Genomic DNA, 18,810 nt, shown 5'->3' with positions numbered 1-18,810 from the left:
ACCATGTCTTCAAAACAAAGGAGAGATGCAGCCTGCTCATGCATTTTGAAAAAGACAACGTAGCAAATGTTTGTGAGCATAAGCAAATTATGACCTGCCTTCTACACAGATCTGCTAAAAACACTGTGACTCTAGAGTTGCATTTCTCTTGGCAGAGGGACATCAATGGAACTCCAGAATAGGGACGAGCTAATAGATGCTGGTGGAGAAGAATGTATGAAACATGGAACATCAATTAGGCTAACTCGGATTTGTCAGGATATAGCAATGCCTCTAACAGGTTCATAATGTTGTACAATATTAATAAGTCCAGTAACGTTTGGTTTTTCCTTTGTTCTCTAAGGTGCTGAAGAAACTGTAAGTACTAACAGTTGCATCACAAATGTTCATAACCGCATGAGCGTGGGAAATAGTACTTCAATTTACAAACGGATCTCATTTTCTAAACAGGCTTACAGTACAGTACACGGCTTAAGTGAGCCTATGAAACATTTTGTTTAAAGTGACACAAGGAACATTCAAGGTGTCAGAAAACAAATACACATGTCAAGGTCTAAGCCTTGGCTACTGTGAATGAGCGTGCCTAGACTCATCTTAGTGTAGCTAGACCAAGCTGAAACCGCTGAAAAGTTTGCCCGATTTCATTTCAAGGGGTTAAATGCCAATATGCTGAGCTTCCTGCAGGCATCTAAAGTTAGTGGGTGGTTTCAGAGTGGTTCCCTATCGTCAGTTCCAAGCACAGAAATTATATCAATTTTGGCAGACCTTTAGACAAAAGACTGTTCCCACAGAGAACGTCATTTCCCCCAAATTATCTGGAAGCAGGCTCCATGTGCTCCATCTTTTTGAATCGCCATTCTTCATTGACAGGTCAGGAGACTGGGCTGAGGTTGGATTTCAGGCTTTGAACCAACCTCTGAATAGCTGGTTGAATCCAAGTGAAGTTAGCAATTAATAGTGTAATCCTATATTTGTATTCTCAGAAGCAGGCCACACTTGAATACGCTAGGACTTCCTCCCAGTCTTGATGAGGGCCTGCATCAAGATTCTTTTTTTCCTCTGGAGTTGCCAATGTGTGTTTTTACTTTTGTGCCACCAGAAAAAGCAAACTTGATGTAATCATGCACAGATTAGAGTTGCTAGACCCCCAGGGCTAAGTTGGAGTCTCCTGGTTTGCCTACTCGCCACCCCCCAGGTAGCAGGTGGAGAGTTTGAATATTCAGGTGAGCAAAAACACCTTTAGTTAGTTTTTTAAAGAAGACTGGAAAGAAAATTAAATGCATATATAAGTGGCTGGCAACTGCAGCATAAACACTGGCTGTTGACAAGAGCAGTTCACAACAATCACAGAAACAACCCTCTTTAGCTAAGGTTTCAGCTAGTGACCCAACTAGTGACCCAACTCATTTGTTAGGTTTCTTCTTCTTCTTTATTTGAGTGACTGAAGTTAATAGTTAACCCATCATGCTTAATGATATCACTGGGGGCTGCTTTGGGCCCTGAACTCTTAGGGTTTGGGATCTCCTGACCTGGCAACACTAGCAGATACAGATGAGCCAAACATTTTGTATGTCTGATTATTATTTTTTCCTACGAAGGAGAAACACATGTATACATTACATGGCCCTAAAAAAAACTTGATACAATTATAGATATATAATCAAGGTCTTTTCACCCACCCACTTTGCAGCTTTTTATCAGCGCACACTTGCAATGGCCCCAATAACTTTTGCTGTTTGAGGCAGAGCAGCAAATGCACACACAGAGAGAGACACATACATACATACATACAAACACACACACGGTCAAAGTGTATCCAAGGCTGGCCAAACTTTTGTGGTACCTGAGGCAGAAAATCCCACAAGTGCCTCTCCTGCTTCCTGGCAGTGAAACTACAACAATAAATTACATAGCCAACCATTTGCGACACCCCAAATCAGCCACCTGAGGCAACAGCCTCACTCTTTCCAATGATAGGGCCAGCCCTGAAAGCACCATGTGAACATTTGTAATGGAAAGGAGCGGGATGGGTAGGGGAAAGAGAACAAAATAAAGGTTACCAAAGTTGAAGCAAAACTGCTCATCCTCCAATCCTAGAATTTGAAAAATTATCCTAGTTAAACCAGGACTCGGGAGAATTTGAACACAAGATACAATGAGCAGAAGAACACCAAGGGAATGGAATGGAGGAAGACCTCTCCTTTAAAGAGACAAAGAGAATGGTGTTCAATATTACGTGCCTCTTGCTTTTACCACTATTCCTAGCCTGTTTCAGTGCACCCAAAGGGACAGGTCAGCAAAAGGTCTTGCAGGAAGAGGTTGTGAACTCTCAAATGGCTTTTCACATTAGGTCCCATACTGAGAAAGTGCCTCTTTGCCTTCCACAGTGGAGAGAGTCCCTGCTTTCCATTACCATGTCGAAAAAAGGGAACAAAACAACCATTCCCCTTCCTCCCCAAACCTCCCATCGTTCTGCTTAAGTTCTCTACTGCAGAAAGCCATTTTGTGACAATTAAAGGCATACACGTACATACATGTAAGGGCATATCCGAGTTTGAACCTTAGATTGAGTATTATGGGGTGGAGAAGGCTAATGCCAACCTGTACAACTTTATTTTCTTTCTTTGTCCCCACACCTTCCCTATACCAGTAAGATACACCAGAGCTTTCCTCTTTCTCAGTCTGAATCTTTCTTAGGGGAGTAAAAATTCTTTACTTCTACAGCTTTAACTTTTCTGAATGATTAAATATTTTTATATGATCTATTGTAAATATATTATATATATTTTCTTGATTTAAGAAAAATACATTTGTTTTTGCTTTTTAGAAAACGGTTCCTGACAGACTTTGGAAAGACAAAATATACAGACTTCTGAAGGCAGTTCAATTGCATTCCCGTTGTTGTTAAATTCTCTTCCCCCTCCCCCCTGGTCCAACATTTCCTTCTTGAGATATGTGCTGTGGTCCAGGAACCGCCTTAGGCTCCCAATGGGATCCTTGGCTGCTGTCCCACATAAAAACCTGCGAAGGATTTGAATATAGATGGGGAGGGCAGTTCCAGGTGCTTTCCTCCATTGATGTACCTTGGCAGTAAAAGCCACTAACTACACTGGGAGTGGGAAGCCTGTGGTCCTCCAGATGTTGGACTCCAACGTCCATTGTCTCTGATCACCAGCCATCCTGATGGGAGTTGGAGTACAGCAACTTCAGGAGGTCCAAAGGTTCCCCATCCCAGCACTACATGCAGATAAAGCATCCTAACCACACACCCACCCAATGTGGACGCAGATCACTTGTGGCTGGTTGCCTATCCTGTGCGCAGCTGCGCCCTGTCTGACACCGTCCCCATCATCCTTACATAGTGCAGAAGAAGATACTCCACATATCCTTACATAGTACAGAGCTCATCTCAGTTGAGATGAATTGTCTTCATATGCTATCTGGGATTCTAAAGTGGTGTGCCCACTTTAGATTCAATAAGGTGGGAGTTAGGAGTCACCACCATGTCTTCATGCATGCATGAAGTTATCCAGGCCAGAATGGGGTCTCCATTCATTTCAATAAAGGGAGTTGATCTGAGTTCACATGCCTTTATGTGAAAGACAGCTTCATTTAAAGGGGATATATTGAGACCTCTGTGCATGCAAGAGATCCATGTGTTCATTTGAGAACACACATGGTGCACACACCAGGAGGCAGGCGTATTAACCCAATAAATTAAACTCACGGGGCATTTTGGTACCTAGGTGGAGATGTAGACTATAACCTAGGGCTATATTTAAGAGGCTGAACTGCTACTGTTTAGTCTTCAGCCTCTGTGTTATCCAAAATTCCATGACATCCTTAACAAAGATTTATTCATTTTTGCCCATCAAAGACACCATTGGCTTCAGCTGGGACTGTTATAGACACAGCCTTAAGCAATTGTCCACATCTTGGCTGGACTAGTGCATAGTTCATCCTTGGGATCCCTTGAAACTAGGTTCAAATTTTTGCTCAGCTAGAAATGAATGATAGCTTTAGGTGAATGACTATCTCTCAACCATCACTGGTAGAAGGGAGATTAAAAAGTGCTTGCTTTAAAAATAATAATTATGCACTGCTCTTCATCCAAAGCTCAGAGTGTCCTACAAGTGGTTATCTCCCATCCAGGTAGCTTCCATGACCAGATCTGTTTAGCTTCAGCAGTAGAACTGCATCATATGCTTTCAGATCACACTCTCAGCTTACAAAAATGCCACCAACTTCACCTGGTGTACTGAAGATGAATGAAATACGGCTTAAAAACCAGCATTGGCTAGTGCATAGATTCCTCTCTCTCTATATATATATCAATATTTGGTATGTTATGGGCAGGGTAGCCATCTCCTGACTCAGATATCGCGGTGGTTGCTTCAACTGCTCCAAGTTAGACATCAACTCAAATAGACAACATGAGAGACTCAGAGTTGACCATCATTACTCTTGGTCACTTTCCACCCCTTCCTCATAATGATGCAATGTGTGACACTGTGAATTGCTTCACTCCATTCCTGGCTCACGTCACTGAGTCTTGGATATACAGGGCTGGGCAGTGTCCAAGAGCAACAATGTCATGTGCAATGCAAGGAACCTTGCAAGGAAGTAGCAGCAAAGTGGTGGCAGCACTTCTGCCTGAGCTGTCTTTTGTTGGGCGGAAAGCTCTTTAATGAAAGCCCAGAATTATATTTCCCACATTCCATCAAAGAGAGCTAATAGTTAGAACACACTGTCCCGATAGGCAAAGAATTCCCTCTGTGGATTTGTATGAGATACCCATCAGAGTTTTTAGAATATGACATTTCTCAGGCTAAAGGGAGGAGGCAGATGAACGACTATGTGCATTGATGACACAGAGCAGAGAGAGATGGACATGAAAAATGCCTAGCTAGAGTTGTCTGGAAGTGCCAGTGCAGTCTTGGGTGGGGGTGGAAGTTGCCCACATTGCTTCCTGGTGCAGCCAAGTAGGACTGCTTTCTTGCTCCTACTGAGTCTCTGCTTTATATACTTAAAAGTTCTTAACTCCCCAATGCTCTCCCATCCAAACCTGGCAGTGCCACCCCTAAAACGTCCCACTGCTGGGGCAATTGTGGAGGCCATGTCTGTAATACGCAGAGTACAGATGTGAAACCTATGGCCCTCCAGATGTTGTGGGATTCCAACTCACAGCATTCATTGCCAGTAGCTATGCTGCGTGAGGCCAGTGGCAGTTGAGAGCCCAATTCCATCCAGAGAGAAACAGGTTCCTTGCTACAGAGACAGACAGTGATTAGGAGCAGGGACTTGCATACATCTCAGTGTTCAGCCCTCCACTCAACTAATTCCCCTACATGCTCTAGTCTAAGGCAAAATCAGAGTCCTGCTTGCATCTGGAGCAAAATACAAGTAACCGGACAAGTTGGGGTGGAGGTACCCATCCCAAATGCTGTTTTACCGAGCTGGAGTCATTAAAGCAACCATCGCGGTCTCCAGGACGGGAGCTGGCAACCGTGGTCAGTAGGTGGGTGGGTCACGGAGAGAAATGATATCATAACCTAATTGGGTAAAAGTGCTATAGAACAATTAATGATCACAAAACACCTTGCAGATTAAGGCTGCAATCCATAATCTGCACATTTACCTGGAAAGTAAACCCCACTGAGCTCAGCGTTGCTTATTTCTGAGTAAACATGCATAGGATCTGGCTGTACAAGTGCTTTGCAGGAGATTAACAAATGGGGGCTAACTGTTTTCTTTGTCCTGTCATTCACTTAATAGGTGCAGGGCAGGAAGGTTCCTCACTTTCTGATTCTCTCAAGTTTAACAGTATGATGAACAAGGCCTTTCAAACCTAATTCCTCTCCTGAAACATGAATTCAGACAGCATTCCAGAATTCCCACTCTGCAGAAGACGTCTTCTACATTTCCCCGTTTTCTTTCAACTGGCTCAATGTAAAGTACAGAGCAAGATACTGATGAAGAATTATTAAAGCAGTGTTTCTGGAATGATAAATAACATTTTGCCAGTTTTCTAAGAAACATTGTCCCCAGATTTATTTTTAAACAGTGCTTGCTTTCTAAGCGCTACAGAAACAATAAATATCATTACGATTATTTACCAAGCTGTGCAACTCCCTAAGGTGACGGCTTCCGCTAGTAAAGATCATCAACGGACAAGTGCAAGAGACGGAACGTACCTCGTATAAAAACCCTGAATCGTACAGCATCAAATCATAATCGGAAATAACAGAGAGAAACAATAAGCCCACAATATAAACCACAACAACAACAACAACAAAAAGAACAGCCAAATAAAATCACCAGTGTGTTTTCTTATAGCTTCAACGAGCCTGTGGGAGCTTTGCCATAAGTCTTAGAAATCAACCAATTTCTAGAGCAAGTTTTGCTTTCAAAATTGCACACATTCGATTTTACCTGCAGATTGCATAAATGTGTTGTGTCACATAATCATATCAAAGTTATTTGCAAACATTATACAAACTGGAATGCTTAAATATGAGACACAGAGTACATACATTTATAAGAAAAATGAGAGCAATCATATAAAAATATAATTGGGGAGGGGGATGCGTTAAGTTAGCAGTGCTATCAAGGGCAGAGATAAGGAGGGGGTTGGGTTCCAGCTCTGCAATTCTATGATCCCATGAAAGTGAAAAGTCATGGTTTTCTTTGTTTCGTTTTCGTTTCTGGAGTTGCTCCCACAGCACACAATTTTTATCTCTGCATCCATTTGCTTCGAGTCTCAGTGGTATCCTACATCTGATCCGAGGCCTTTCGGAACAACTCCATTACATTTTATGACATTTAATGAATTCGTAACCCACGTTATGCCACTACAGGGCCTTTAGGAATAATTACATTTGATCTTCATTACTTTGATGTCGCTTACTTACCAACCCCACACATTATTACAAAAAAAATAACTTATTTCTAAAGGCATGTTTTCGCTCATTTGGAATGTAAACTCTTTTTGGGGGGGACAGGGAAGGGCCACAGTTCCTCATGTTCTGGATCGCACTGATAACCCCGTTGGCACTCAACAATAAACAAACAAACAAGAGACAATTCACTTTGCCTAGTTCCTACGTATTCAAGGTGCTCGCCGCCTGCTTAAGTGATGCTCCTTTGGAATTTCCAGATCCTCAGGACCTTTCCCCCCTCCCTCTTTTCAGCCCTTTCTCATTCAGGTGTTCGCTTCTCTTCCCAACAGTCTAAGAAGCCCTCTTTATTTTGGATGCGCCGCCGTTTTATTCGAGCTTAAACTGGTAGCGTTCGATAAAGCTATACTTTTCTCCCCTTTGGGTAACTCTGGCGCCTCGTACTCCCAAGGGCAGATTTCCATACGCGACTTTAAAGGTTGCTGTGAGTTACTAGCTGCCGGCTTGGCAGAATCGGAGGGAAGCGCATTCCCCACTGGAGAGGAGGAGGAATTTTTTGTCTGGCCTCCCAGTTTATTGGTATCTGTGGTTTGTGCTGTTGTCTTTTGGAGCAGTTCCTTGGGCTCTCCAGCAGAAACGCTGGGGGCACACTGTTTATTAGCATTCTTGCCCTTTATCCCGGGAACATCCCGCTGAGCCTTCAAACTTGGCAGTTCTTCTTCTTGGGTCTCCCAAGGGCACACTTCACATCTATCTGTGCTCTTTTGATTGGGGAGCTGATTGCCTTCCGCAGTCTTGTGGGGCGTTTTGCCCTTGGCCGGGGAAGAGGGTTGCTTCTCTGATTCAGAGGAAGCAATGGAGACGTGCTTTTGAGCTTTGGAATCAGAAAGCCCAGACCCCGGGCTCTGGTCATAGATTTCCCAGGGGCAAACCTCTCCTATGTCAACTTTGCCCTTTGGCAGGGTCTTATCTGCTGCTGCTGCTGCTGCTGCTGCTGCTGCTGCTGCTGTTGCCTCAGGGTTCCCAGCTGCCTGAGTGGACTTTTGTTGCTTCATTATCCCAGATTTATGGGTCTTCTTCGCCTCGTCTGCATGGGCAGAGTTTTTCCGGTGAGAATCCTTATGCTCGCTTTTATCGGCGCCCGAGTGCTTCTTGCTTCCCTCTTTGCTCTTCTGTTGAGACTTGTGCGACTTGCCGCCCTCTTCGCTTTGCATTTTTCCAGCCAGCCCCAGCGTTTTCTCCTTGGCACTGGCAATAACACTGAGCGATTTCTGCAACACTGACGTTCTGGGGTGAAGGGGCTTCTTATCTGCGCTTAAATTGTGAGCGCTCAAGGATTTGCACACCAAAGGGACGTTTTCAGTGGACGTTGCTTCAGTTTTGTCTGCGGTCTTTTTCCCAGGGGCAGAATCCAGCAAGGAATTCTCAGTAGCTGTGATGACCTCCACGCTTTCTGTTGTTAAGCTGTTAGACTCTGCACCCGGCTCCCGGACGTGGTCGTAAGTGCTGTGAGACTTCTTCAACGAGAAGACTCGGTTCCTCAAGGATTCTTCCTTCGGTTTGATGTGTCCCCCAGAATCCGGTGGGTTCTTCTTTGTTGCAGGAGTATTCTTCGAAACCCCATGCTCCAGAAAGTCCTTTTCCTCCCGGGAGCACTGCCTGGTGACTGTCTCAGGGATCTCCGTAATTCTTCGCATGATTGAACGACCCAAGCCCTTTTTGGAGCACCTCTTCTTCTGGAGGTGTGGGTTGTTGGTGATCATCTTTTTCCTCTTATAAATCTCCAGCTGGGCATACAGCTTCTTCAATTCATCCTGTAAATCAGACAACAATACTTGTCAGGAAGGTATATATTGAGTCAAAATAAATGTAGTGTAGCTTTTCTTAACCTGAAGGGCCTAGGGATCAGATATCTGCGTCTTGGTTCCCTATCCCTGCAATAGAAGGAAACACATGGACCAATAGGGACCCAGGTGAACATTTCCCTGAGTTGAAACCTGAGGAAGTAGCTGAGCTTGCATGAAGATCCAATCAGATTGGGTCAAATTTAGCAAATCGTCTGCTGTCAGAGAGCATAAAAAGGAGGACTGAATCCAGCCCTCTATTCTCAACTCCTTCTTCCTCAACAGATGATCAGCAGAATTGAATGCGCCCAGGAAAAAAAATGTGTACAGAGCCCTTTCCCCACTTGCACACAGAGTTCCAATTGGACTGAGTTACACATGCAGAAGACAACCAAAGAGCAGCACAAAATGGCCATCATTTCAGTTACATTTCACTGAGTTTAACATACGACAATACGAGAGTATTGTGAGAGTAACCTGAAGCCATTGGAAGAATTGGAAGAATCTATTCGGGCAAGAAACTAAGTTGTCCTTGTATTGGATTCTTCAGTTTTAACAGTCTGCAGTAACTCTCCAGCAATCAGAGAGGCTGCTTATGTCAGACTGAATTTACCATGCCAAAGATTTTATTAGGACTGAGCCGGCCATCATTTTCATAATTTATTTATTTCATCTTATTACTGAAGATTTCCCACCTGGCTTTTAAAAAAAACACCCACAAAAAACACCCAGAGAGAGAAAATTCACAAGGTTGGCATGTACCCTAATATCTTCCGGATCCAAGCTATGCTCGCTCCAAGCTGAATTGATACTGCTGTTCAGGTAAGATCCAGATCTTCCCATGTCGAGTTCATCTTCATAAGCCTCAGTAGCTATGTCATCTCTTGGGTTATTGCTTGAACGGGAAAACTGAAAACATACGTGAGATGTTAAAAATAAATCCCCTGGTCAATATAACAAGTAAGATAAAAGAACATGCCCTTGTTCTTTAGTTCGACATTCCTGGACACTACAATTGGCTCTTCCGTTGTGGCTGTCATGCACGCCTCCCCCTGAATATTCAACTTTTTTGCTGTTCTTTTAAAGTATGTGCATAGCCTTCATATGTGCATAGAAACCTTTGCCCTGCTAGCTTCATATAGAACAGGGTTGGGGAACCTGTGGTCCTCCAGCTGTTGCTGGACTCTAGTTTCTATTATGCCTGCTCATCATCCCCCCAACATCATCCCTGAGCATCGGCTTTGCTGGCTGGGACTGATGGGGAGTTGGAGTCCACCAGCCTTTGGAGGACCACTGGTTCACCATCCCTGGTATGGAAAGATACTTGCTGAGAGCAACTGCATGATACTTTGCAGTTCTAGAGAGAAATATATCTTTAGATGTCTCCTCAAAACATGAGATTTCTCAGGCTATTTCCTAATTCAACAAACAACAGTTGCCACCAAGTTATATTGATCTATCAGAGGGCTAAGATGCCTGTTAGGCGGAAGATCTGTGATGAGAACTCCTGATGTTTCTAAAGCTGCCTCAAGATATCCAAATTAGGTCAGGGCAGTGGCACTGAGGGGGTGCCTCTCTCTTACACCCAGCCATGGAGCTCAGAGCAGCAATTTAGATTGAGAGGAAAGGTCGACATTCCAATTTAATTTGGAACCCTCTGCAAAATCTAAAAAAAACAAACAAACCCCAAACATTAAGAGACCCAGTAAGAGATCTCCTGCGTACTGTGCATTTGTCCCTGAGTTCTGACATGGGGAAAAGAGTAGAGAAAGAATACCTTCGGGATCAGAAGTAACCCAACGGTGACTGTCACAGTCAAGTGTGTGTGCGCAAAGAACAACATCAGCATCCAATCAGACTGAAGTCTTGAGGCAAGACTGAACCTAAAAATAGAATCCACAGGGTTGGCAAAAGCATCTTCCTCCACTTTCCTCCCCCCACATTAAATGCTAGATCCTTAATATTCCTGACGACTCTTATAGAGCAAAAATCCGAATATAACAATGCACTACGTGATCGAATATGACATTGTTGCCTGTCTCTCCCTCAGTACACATCCTCTGATCCACAGGCTCCTTGTGTGCACATCAGAGCACCAATGCGCATGCAGGGTTCATGCGCACGTGCCCCATTGTATGTGGAAAACCAACCAAATGTTCCATTTGCAGTAAAGTGAAAACTTGCAGGGATGGCTCTAAGTGGGAGGATTCTTGACAAAGCACACTGTGGTGGAATCCCTCTGGCATTGGTGGGGCTACCACTGGAGGACCGCAGCACTACTAATACCCTCTTGCAGTGGGTGGATGTGAACTACCCACTCATCTATCCACTGTTCATTTCCTTACATAATTATATCCTGCCCTATACTATGGGACCCACGGGGGGTGTACATGTGGCTGCCAGATAGTCATCCATCCAGGGTGCTAGCCAGCTTCACCAAAGTGGTGCTCTCATGTGCCTTCAGACCATGCACTGGAATCTAGAGTCCCTTGTGGGGCATTGTGGGCAATTTAAAATGGTGGTGGCCTCCTACCTGCCTGCTACTGCTCTGTAAGCCAGAGCCTTGGAGATCTGTGACTGGAGCATCGTAGAGGGTGCAGAACACCTGGCATCGATGCCAGAGGGTGCTGGTCATTATGACACACGCCTTGGTCACATAGCCAGACCAAAGTATTGCAAAGCATTCTTCAAGGGTACTGCCCTTGAAGAGTAAGCAGAAGCTGCAGCTGGAGCAAAAAGCACCAGGCAAAATACTTAACAGGTACTTATCTTTTGGATCATATCACACTAATCCTCTTTCAATTGCCCTGGCTTCCATTTTGTTTCTGAGCCCAGTTTATAGTCACTTAAATGGATTGGGACCAGGATTGCTTGAAGAAAACTGCTTCCTCCATCATCATCATCACCACCATCATTATTTAAATTTCTATACCACCCTTCACCTGAAGATCACGGGGTGGTTTACAATATACAAACACAAAAATACGTACCATAATAACAAACGAAACCAATAGCCCTCTACACACTGTTTGAAAGGCCATAAAATCTGCCCATCAAATAGGAGCATCTTGGGATGCCTTAATCTGTGTCCTGACACCAACAGAGGTATAGCTGGTGGGGATGTGGGCCAGTGCCTTCTCGGTGGTGCCCCCACCCCCAAGTTATGGAACTCTTCCTGAGGAAGGTCAGCCTGAAGCAGGTAGGTAAGATGCTTCTTGAAATTATTATTCTGCTAGGCTTTTGACAGATTTCAATTCTGCCTCTGTAGGGATTTTGTAAGGCTGCATGACTAGGGAGCTACTTCCCTGGTTTCTTTTCAATGTTGATGCTTAGGCTTAGATTTCTATGCATGATTTCAAATGGGGCTAACAGCAAGAGGAGACTGGTCCATTAGGGCAAACGGGGCACTGCCCCACCACCCGCAGTCTGCTCTCAGTCAACTGCCACCAGCTACCTGCCTGCCTTAAAGGGAGTGGCTCTGGCTGTTCCCTTCCTCCTCTTTAGTCTGTTTTGCCTTTTCAGAACTCAGCAGGAGAATGAGGACAAAGCTATAAAGAGTTGGCTCTACATACAGGCGCTAGCTCCACTTACTGTTGGCCTCCCAGGATTCTGCCCTACCAATCCCAAAGGGGACAACTCTAGCTAGACATTTTCATGTCCCACTGCCTGCTGCCTGATAGTTTTCTTGGTTATTTTTAACCCTGGATTTTAAGTGTCATTTTAAAGCTTCTTGAATTAAGATTTATATAGTTGTACACAGCTTTTGGAAATAATAAATGCATAAAATGCTGTTGAGAGACCATTTCCTTTGATGCATGTACTGAAAACCCTGCCTGCCTAATTAATAGATAGGAAGCTCATCTCTTCAGCCATCTAAGAGAACATCTTTAAAGAATTCTGCGCTTTGCAGGAGGAACGCTTTCATCTGGGGGCTTTCTGATGTGCATCTTAGCCTGATGACCCATTTCAAATTGTACCATGTTGAAAGTAAACAGTTAAGAACCAGGCTGCAGCTCACTTGCCTAATTGCATGGAATATCGCAGAGATAATGAGCTCAATGTGAACCGCAACAGCCAAATAACGTGGCTCGTGAAACGCTGAGGGCACGGTCCGCACTGCATAGCAGAGATAAACGCCCCACAAGAGGAATAAAAATTCAGCTGCAAGAGAAACAACGTAAGAAGTACATTAGTATTTATACATTAAAAATGAGAGAGCAAACTTGAAATTATCAGTTCGAATCTTGGTGTGAATATATATACAAATTCAACGACCGGAATTTATGCGTGTGCCAGTATGCTTTCAGATAACAGAATGGTAGATACATCACCTAATGTCCCTGCAAGCCTGCATGTGTTAGCTCCCCCATTCATTCCAATGGAGGGGAAGGTGTCATGCACTTAATGGAATCAATGTACACTACTGTATCTGTTTTGTAAATAAGGCCGGAAAAGTTACTCATCTCCAATGAGCTTAAGATGGTCACATGGATCTCTCCTCCATCCCATCCCATCCCAAATGTAACGGGTAGGTAGAAAAGGGTCCCTCTGCAATGAATTTCTTGTAACCCATGGTTCCCAGTTGAGTTGTTAACTATCAGGCTGATCTATTCATTTCATTTAATATTCATTCATATATTTTTACTTTTCTGCTTTAAAAGCAACAGCTAACAATTTAAAACAATCACCAACGGAGAGGGAGAGAGAAGTTTAAAAAGAAAAAAAACACCGGTGAAATTAAAATGTTTTATTAAATACATTTAAAACAAGACTGAAACCCTAACAAAATAGCTCCTCATGGTAAAGAGGAGCTGGTGTTTCCTGCTTGGCAGGGGGTTGGACTCGATGGCCCTTGTGGTCTCTTCCAACTCTATGATTCTATGACCCATTTATCACACCGGGAAAGCCAGTCAGAACAAAAACGTCTTCAATTATTTCCAGAAAGTGCAGATATTGGGTGCCTGCTGTATCTTGACCCAGAGGGCAGGGACAGCCACACTAAAAGCCCTGCTCTGAGTTATTACAGAGTGGGCTTCTAAGAGAAAGTCTCCTGTTGTTGTTGTTGTTGTTGTTTAGTCGTTTAGTCGTGTCCTACTCTTCGTGACCCCATGGACCAGAGCATGCCAGGCACTCCTGTCTTCCACTGCCTCCCGCAGTTTGGTCAAACTCATGCTGGTAGCTTCGAGAACACTGTCTAACTATCTTGTCCTCTGTCATCCCCTTATCCTTGTGCCCTCCATCTTTCCCAACATCAGGGTCTTTTCCAGGGAGTCTTCTCCTCTCATGAGGTGGCCAAAGTATTGGAGCCTCAGCTTCACGATCTGTCCTTCCAGTGAGCACTCAGGGCTAACTCTCCTGTAGACTGCAACTATCTACTGGTAAGAAGCATACTTAGACTTCAGCCTAACAGGTGTACTGTATTCTGATATGAGCTTTCATAGGCAATTTTATCACATCCATTTCATGGGTTAGTAAAGTTATTCTCCAGGGAGAAGGCAAAGGGTGTTTTTCTGTTGGCAGCAATTTTTCATTACAAATCTGTTAGCATAAAAGCGCAGTTTCCCTGGCATTGGCCATATCTTAGGTGAGCAAGCTGGTGACCTAAATATGTAGCATTTTGGAAGGAATTGGGCTTGTTGGCAGCAAGCAGGCCTTGAAGTCTAAAAGCTCCAGGCTGGAATTCCCCGAAGAATCCTTTCAAGCTGTGATCCCAAATATACTTTGCAGTCTGATCCTTTGACTCACTGGTTCAGCAAATGAAAGTGTAGCACAAACACGGCCTGCCAGCACATCACCACAGCATGGGTCCCTGCACTGCTGACTGACCCCAGCCAACTCAAGATGCTGACCCAGAACAGCAACACTTGCTGATGCCAACATTAGACGCAGGTGCACAAAATCATTACTTCACACACAAACACAACAGATGGAGAAGTGCGGGGTGATTAATCCGGAAAAGACTGAGTTAATGCACCATCTTCAAGGGCTTTTTTGCCCATCATGCAGTCAGCCTACCTATGCAGGATCTGACAGAACATGGAGATGTGTTAAAAGACTATCACAGCTGATAAGCAGATAGTTTTGCAAACACTTCTTTATGTACATTGGCCTGGGACAAGGCTGAGTAGTAGCATCTGATCAGTGCTATTTATATGGAAAAATAGGTGCCAGAACTCACCAAGAACTACTTCTCCCTTGTTCTCTTAGAATGGCAATGGCACCCACCTGAGAGGTGAGCTCTGGCTGGGGGAAAAAAAGCCCTGCATCTAATGGATCTTGCCCCAGTCAAAATTTTGCTAACGGTTTCTTGTTATCGCTGAGAAAAAAATATACTTGCATCTTCTCCTCCTGTTCACAGATCAGAAACTTTACAGTTCACAATATCATCACATTCCCCTCCTCACAATATGGAATTATCTATACATTAGCTTACCTGAGCTCCATTATCTTAATGTCTGCAATCACATCTGGTGTTAAATTAACTTGGGCCCAATAATGGGTGGAAGGGAACACTTTCAGGACCCCCCCCCAAGTGTCCCTATTTTCCAGAGACAGTCCTGGATTTACAGAAGCCATCCTGGTTTCTGATTTGATCCCAGAATGTCCCGCTTTTCCTTAGGATGTCCCTGTTTTCATCGGAGAAATGTTGGAGGGTATGGAGTTATGCGACACCCCCGAGCCAAGGAGATAAGTAAATCTTTACAAGACATTTGAAGGCAGCCCTGTATAGGTAAGTTTTTTTATGTTTACTGTTGTATTATGTTTTTATATATGTTGAAAGCCACCCAGAGTGGCTGAGGCAACCCAGTCAGATGGGCGGGGTATAAATGTTGTTGTTGTTGAATAGGATGTCTCTATTTTTATTGGGAAAGTGTTGGAGGGTATGCACTTTGCTAGGGTTCTAGGGGGAGGGCAGTAGCCCAGGCTGCAAGCTAATTACTATGAGGGGGGCAATGTATCTATGAGGAAGAGTCATAATTCAGTGGTAGAGCACATGCTTTGTATTCAGAATGTCCCAGTCCTAATCCCTGGCAGTTCCATGTAGGGTTGGGAGAGGCCCCAGTTAAAAACCTGGAGAGACACAAGGCTGATTGGTTGGTAAAAGGCTGCTTCCTATATCTATCCCTTAAACTACACAGAGTGTACAGATATTGGAATTTCTCCTAAGATCTCTTAAGTGTTGGAACAGATCAGGCAGCATTCTGGCTCAGCCCCTTCTTTTGGAGAGAGAGTGCTTATACAAAAAACCCTGGAGTTTGCAGGAGAGAGAAGGGCACACAACTGCACGTGGCGTGCTCTCTCCAGAGTTCCCTGAGTCCTGTGGGCATTTCTTGTGCCACACAGGAACACATAGGAGGGAAGGTCAAGCCCCATAACAATCATCGGCACCAAGTATTCAGGGAACCAATGCTGTTGATGGGATTTACAGCTCCATCACAAATGTAGATACTCCCTCTAATTTTGTGTTCTGCTGTTCCCCAACCCCCAAATAACAGCCATGTTGTGTAGTGCCATGCCCCCATGGCAGCCATTTTGTGACTGGTGCTGACAGCACTTTCTCAAAATTCAAAATGGGCCTGCTAACCCTAGATCCCGGGGCAAGAAACAAGGTCTAAAGTGCCTCTGTTACTTGTCACCGTTAGAAATTCATATACATACATTAGTCAGGCTATAAAGGCCAATCACAGAATCATAGATTTGTAGAGTTGGAAGGGAGCACAGGCATCATCTAGTCCAACTCCATGCAATGCAGGAATCTTTCACTCAACGTGAAATATAAGGAGCAAAAGCAAATTATGTCTGAAGGCATAATTATGTCTAAAGGACACTAATCAATTTTCTTGTTTTTTGAAACAGGTGAATTGGGGCCATGCGGTGTGGAAATTGAGCCCATGCTACAAATTTGTTCTGGACCCAGAGAAATAATACTTGGGAATTCAACCTGTTAGTGGGTGGAAGACTTGCTAAATTTTGATTTCCTACATAAGAAATTTTAGCTTGTCAACACGGAGTCTGTTGTCAAAAACTGTTACATGGCAGAACAGACAAGATACTGGCAGCATTTAAGTTTTAGCCTCATGAATAATCTCTCCAAAAGGTTAGGATTAGGATGTTGAGTTCAGCATTTTGTTTTCATCAGTATGCAAAATAAGAATCTGGTTTGATAGTGAAGAAATGTTTGTCTGTCCTGAACCACAGGAGAGTTTGTGTGCTGTTTTAATCATGAGGTTCCCCAAGACAATATATGTAGCAATTATTATGCCACTGATTTTGTTTTTCCACTTGTTCTTCCCTTTTTATTTCCTCCCTTTTTATTTCAGCCTCTTTCTGCCTTTCTTCATGTCTCTCATAGCAGATGTCCAGGCCTCCTATGTGACGCCCACACCACACTTTGAGAACAACGACTTCAGGGCAATCTTGCAGTAAAAACAGCCAAACAAAAAATATAACCATTTTTTTTATTTAAAAAACAGAGCCTACCCCTCATGTTCTCTCTTCTTTATATGCAAATCATACCGGAGAAAATACCAGTATCTCCTCTCTGAGTTCTAGGAGGTAAGGCTTGTACAGTGGTACCTTGGGTTAAGTACTTAATTCGTTCTGGAGGTCCGTTCTTAACCTGAAACTGTTCTTAACCTGAAGCACCACTTTAGCTAACGGGGCCTCCTGCTGCTGCCGCGCCGCCGGAGCACAATTTCTGTTCTCATCCTGAAGCAAAGTTCTTAACCTGAAGCACTATTTCTGGGTTAGCAGAGTCTGTAACCTGAAGCGTATGTAACCTGAAGCATATGTGACCCAAGGTACCAATGTACTAGCATGAGGAAAAAAGAAAACTTCTGTTGTAAACAAGAATCCTTGGGCAAATTAAGTTTTTTTTTACTCTAGCACAGTGGTGGCTGACCTGTGACCCTCCAGATGTGGTTGGACTGCAGTTCCCAGCACCCCCAACCACTGGCCATGTTCAATATCATGTGTAGGGCCACAGATTGCCCCCCTCAGGGATAAATCCCTTAATGAGGCAATCAATCCTTAGAAATGGCAGGGTCTGTGAGATATTTTCCTCCCTCCCTCCCTTTTTCTTTCTTTCTTTCTTTCTTTCTGTCTGTCTGTCTTGTCTTTGATTTGTTAACTGTCCTTCATCAGTTAGGATTTGGGGCATTATACAACAATATCGTTAAAACAACAAATTCAATAAACCAATTAAAAACCCTAATCTATACTTCAATGATAACCCAACCATCAACTTCATGCAAGCAAACCAGAACCTTTCTGAATATGCACAGGCCCATGTCTATTTCCTTGCCTTACTCTTTCCTTTGTGCCACTAGCTCTAAATTTAACATACAGTAACTATTTTACATAAATTAAACAATTAGTTGTTGCAGCCCGAGGTTGCAAGACAAAACATCTGCAGGAGTTTGGCTTAACAACACTTTCTCCTTCATATTTCTCTCCGAAACCCATTTCTTCAGTAAAATTGAGCTGCAGAATTATCGCCTTCATGCAACCTACAAATGTTTTCCTTCTTAAAAGACCACCCACAAAAAAACTTGTTCGTCTTAATATTTGTTTGTCGCAATCCACAGTCCAGTGGAAGTGGCAATGTTACATGTGAACTGGCTGGGTTCACATGTAATGTTCAACTACCGTTTAGTGTTGCATGCTTGAATTGCAGGCTCATGTACTTCTCCTATGCCCTCTCCTCCTCTAGCGCAGCCACAAGCAAGAAATCGGAAATTTCTTGTTTCTTGTTATATCCAAACCGGAAATCTGTTTTGCTTCTTACATGCCCCCACCCCTGGTTCTGCTTAATATCTGTTCTGTGTCTACCACTATTCCAATCTGCCACTGTTCAGGCTCTGTATTGGCTGTGTTCAGATGTAGTACTAAACCATAGTTCAATATGATATACGCAAACAACACTCATGTGGCTTCTTCCATGTCCTCTACTCCCCTCGAGTGGCTGACTGGAGGATATTTGGAACTTCTGAGTTCCTTGTTATGTCATTAGTGAGACAACTGTAGTTGATTATCTTGCTAGTTACACCAAACCATAGGTAACGCTATCC

At 43.7% G+C, this 18,810-nt stretch overlaps 1 protein-coding gene across 1 annotated transcript in view; it reads right to left on the bottom strand.

Moving 5' to 3' along the window:
• Positions 1–1,428: 1,428 nt before the first annotated feature.
• The window catches only part of GPR158 (G protein-coupled receptor 158), a 128,748-nt gene continuing 111,366 nt past the window's right edge, over positions 1,429–18,810 (bottom strand). The window contains exons 8-11 of the mRNA XM_081163148.1: positions 12,763–12,901; positions 10,518–10,623; positions 9,503–9,649; positions 1,429–8,710 (exon numbers count right to left, since the gene is read on the bottom strand). Of these exons, the coding sequence (XP_081019274.1) occupies positions 7,244–8,710; positions 9,503–9,649; positions 10,518–10,623; positions 12,763–12,901 (1,859 nt within the window). The 3' untranslated portion in view covers positions 1,429–7,243. The remainder of the gene's footprint in view (positions 8,711–9,502; positions 9,650–10,517; positions 10,624–12,762; positions 12,902–18,810) is intronic.

This window comes from Podarcis bocagei (assembly GCF_964188305.1).
Source record: "Podarcis bocagei genome assembly, chromosome: 12".
NCBI classification, from domain to species: domain Eukaryota; kingdom Metazoa; phylum Chordata; class Lepidosauria; order Squamata; family Lacertidae; genus Podarcis; species Podarcis bocagei.
This window is presented reverse-complemented; position numbering and strand designations above follow the sequence as displayed.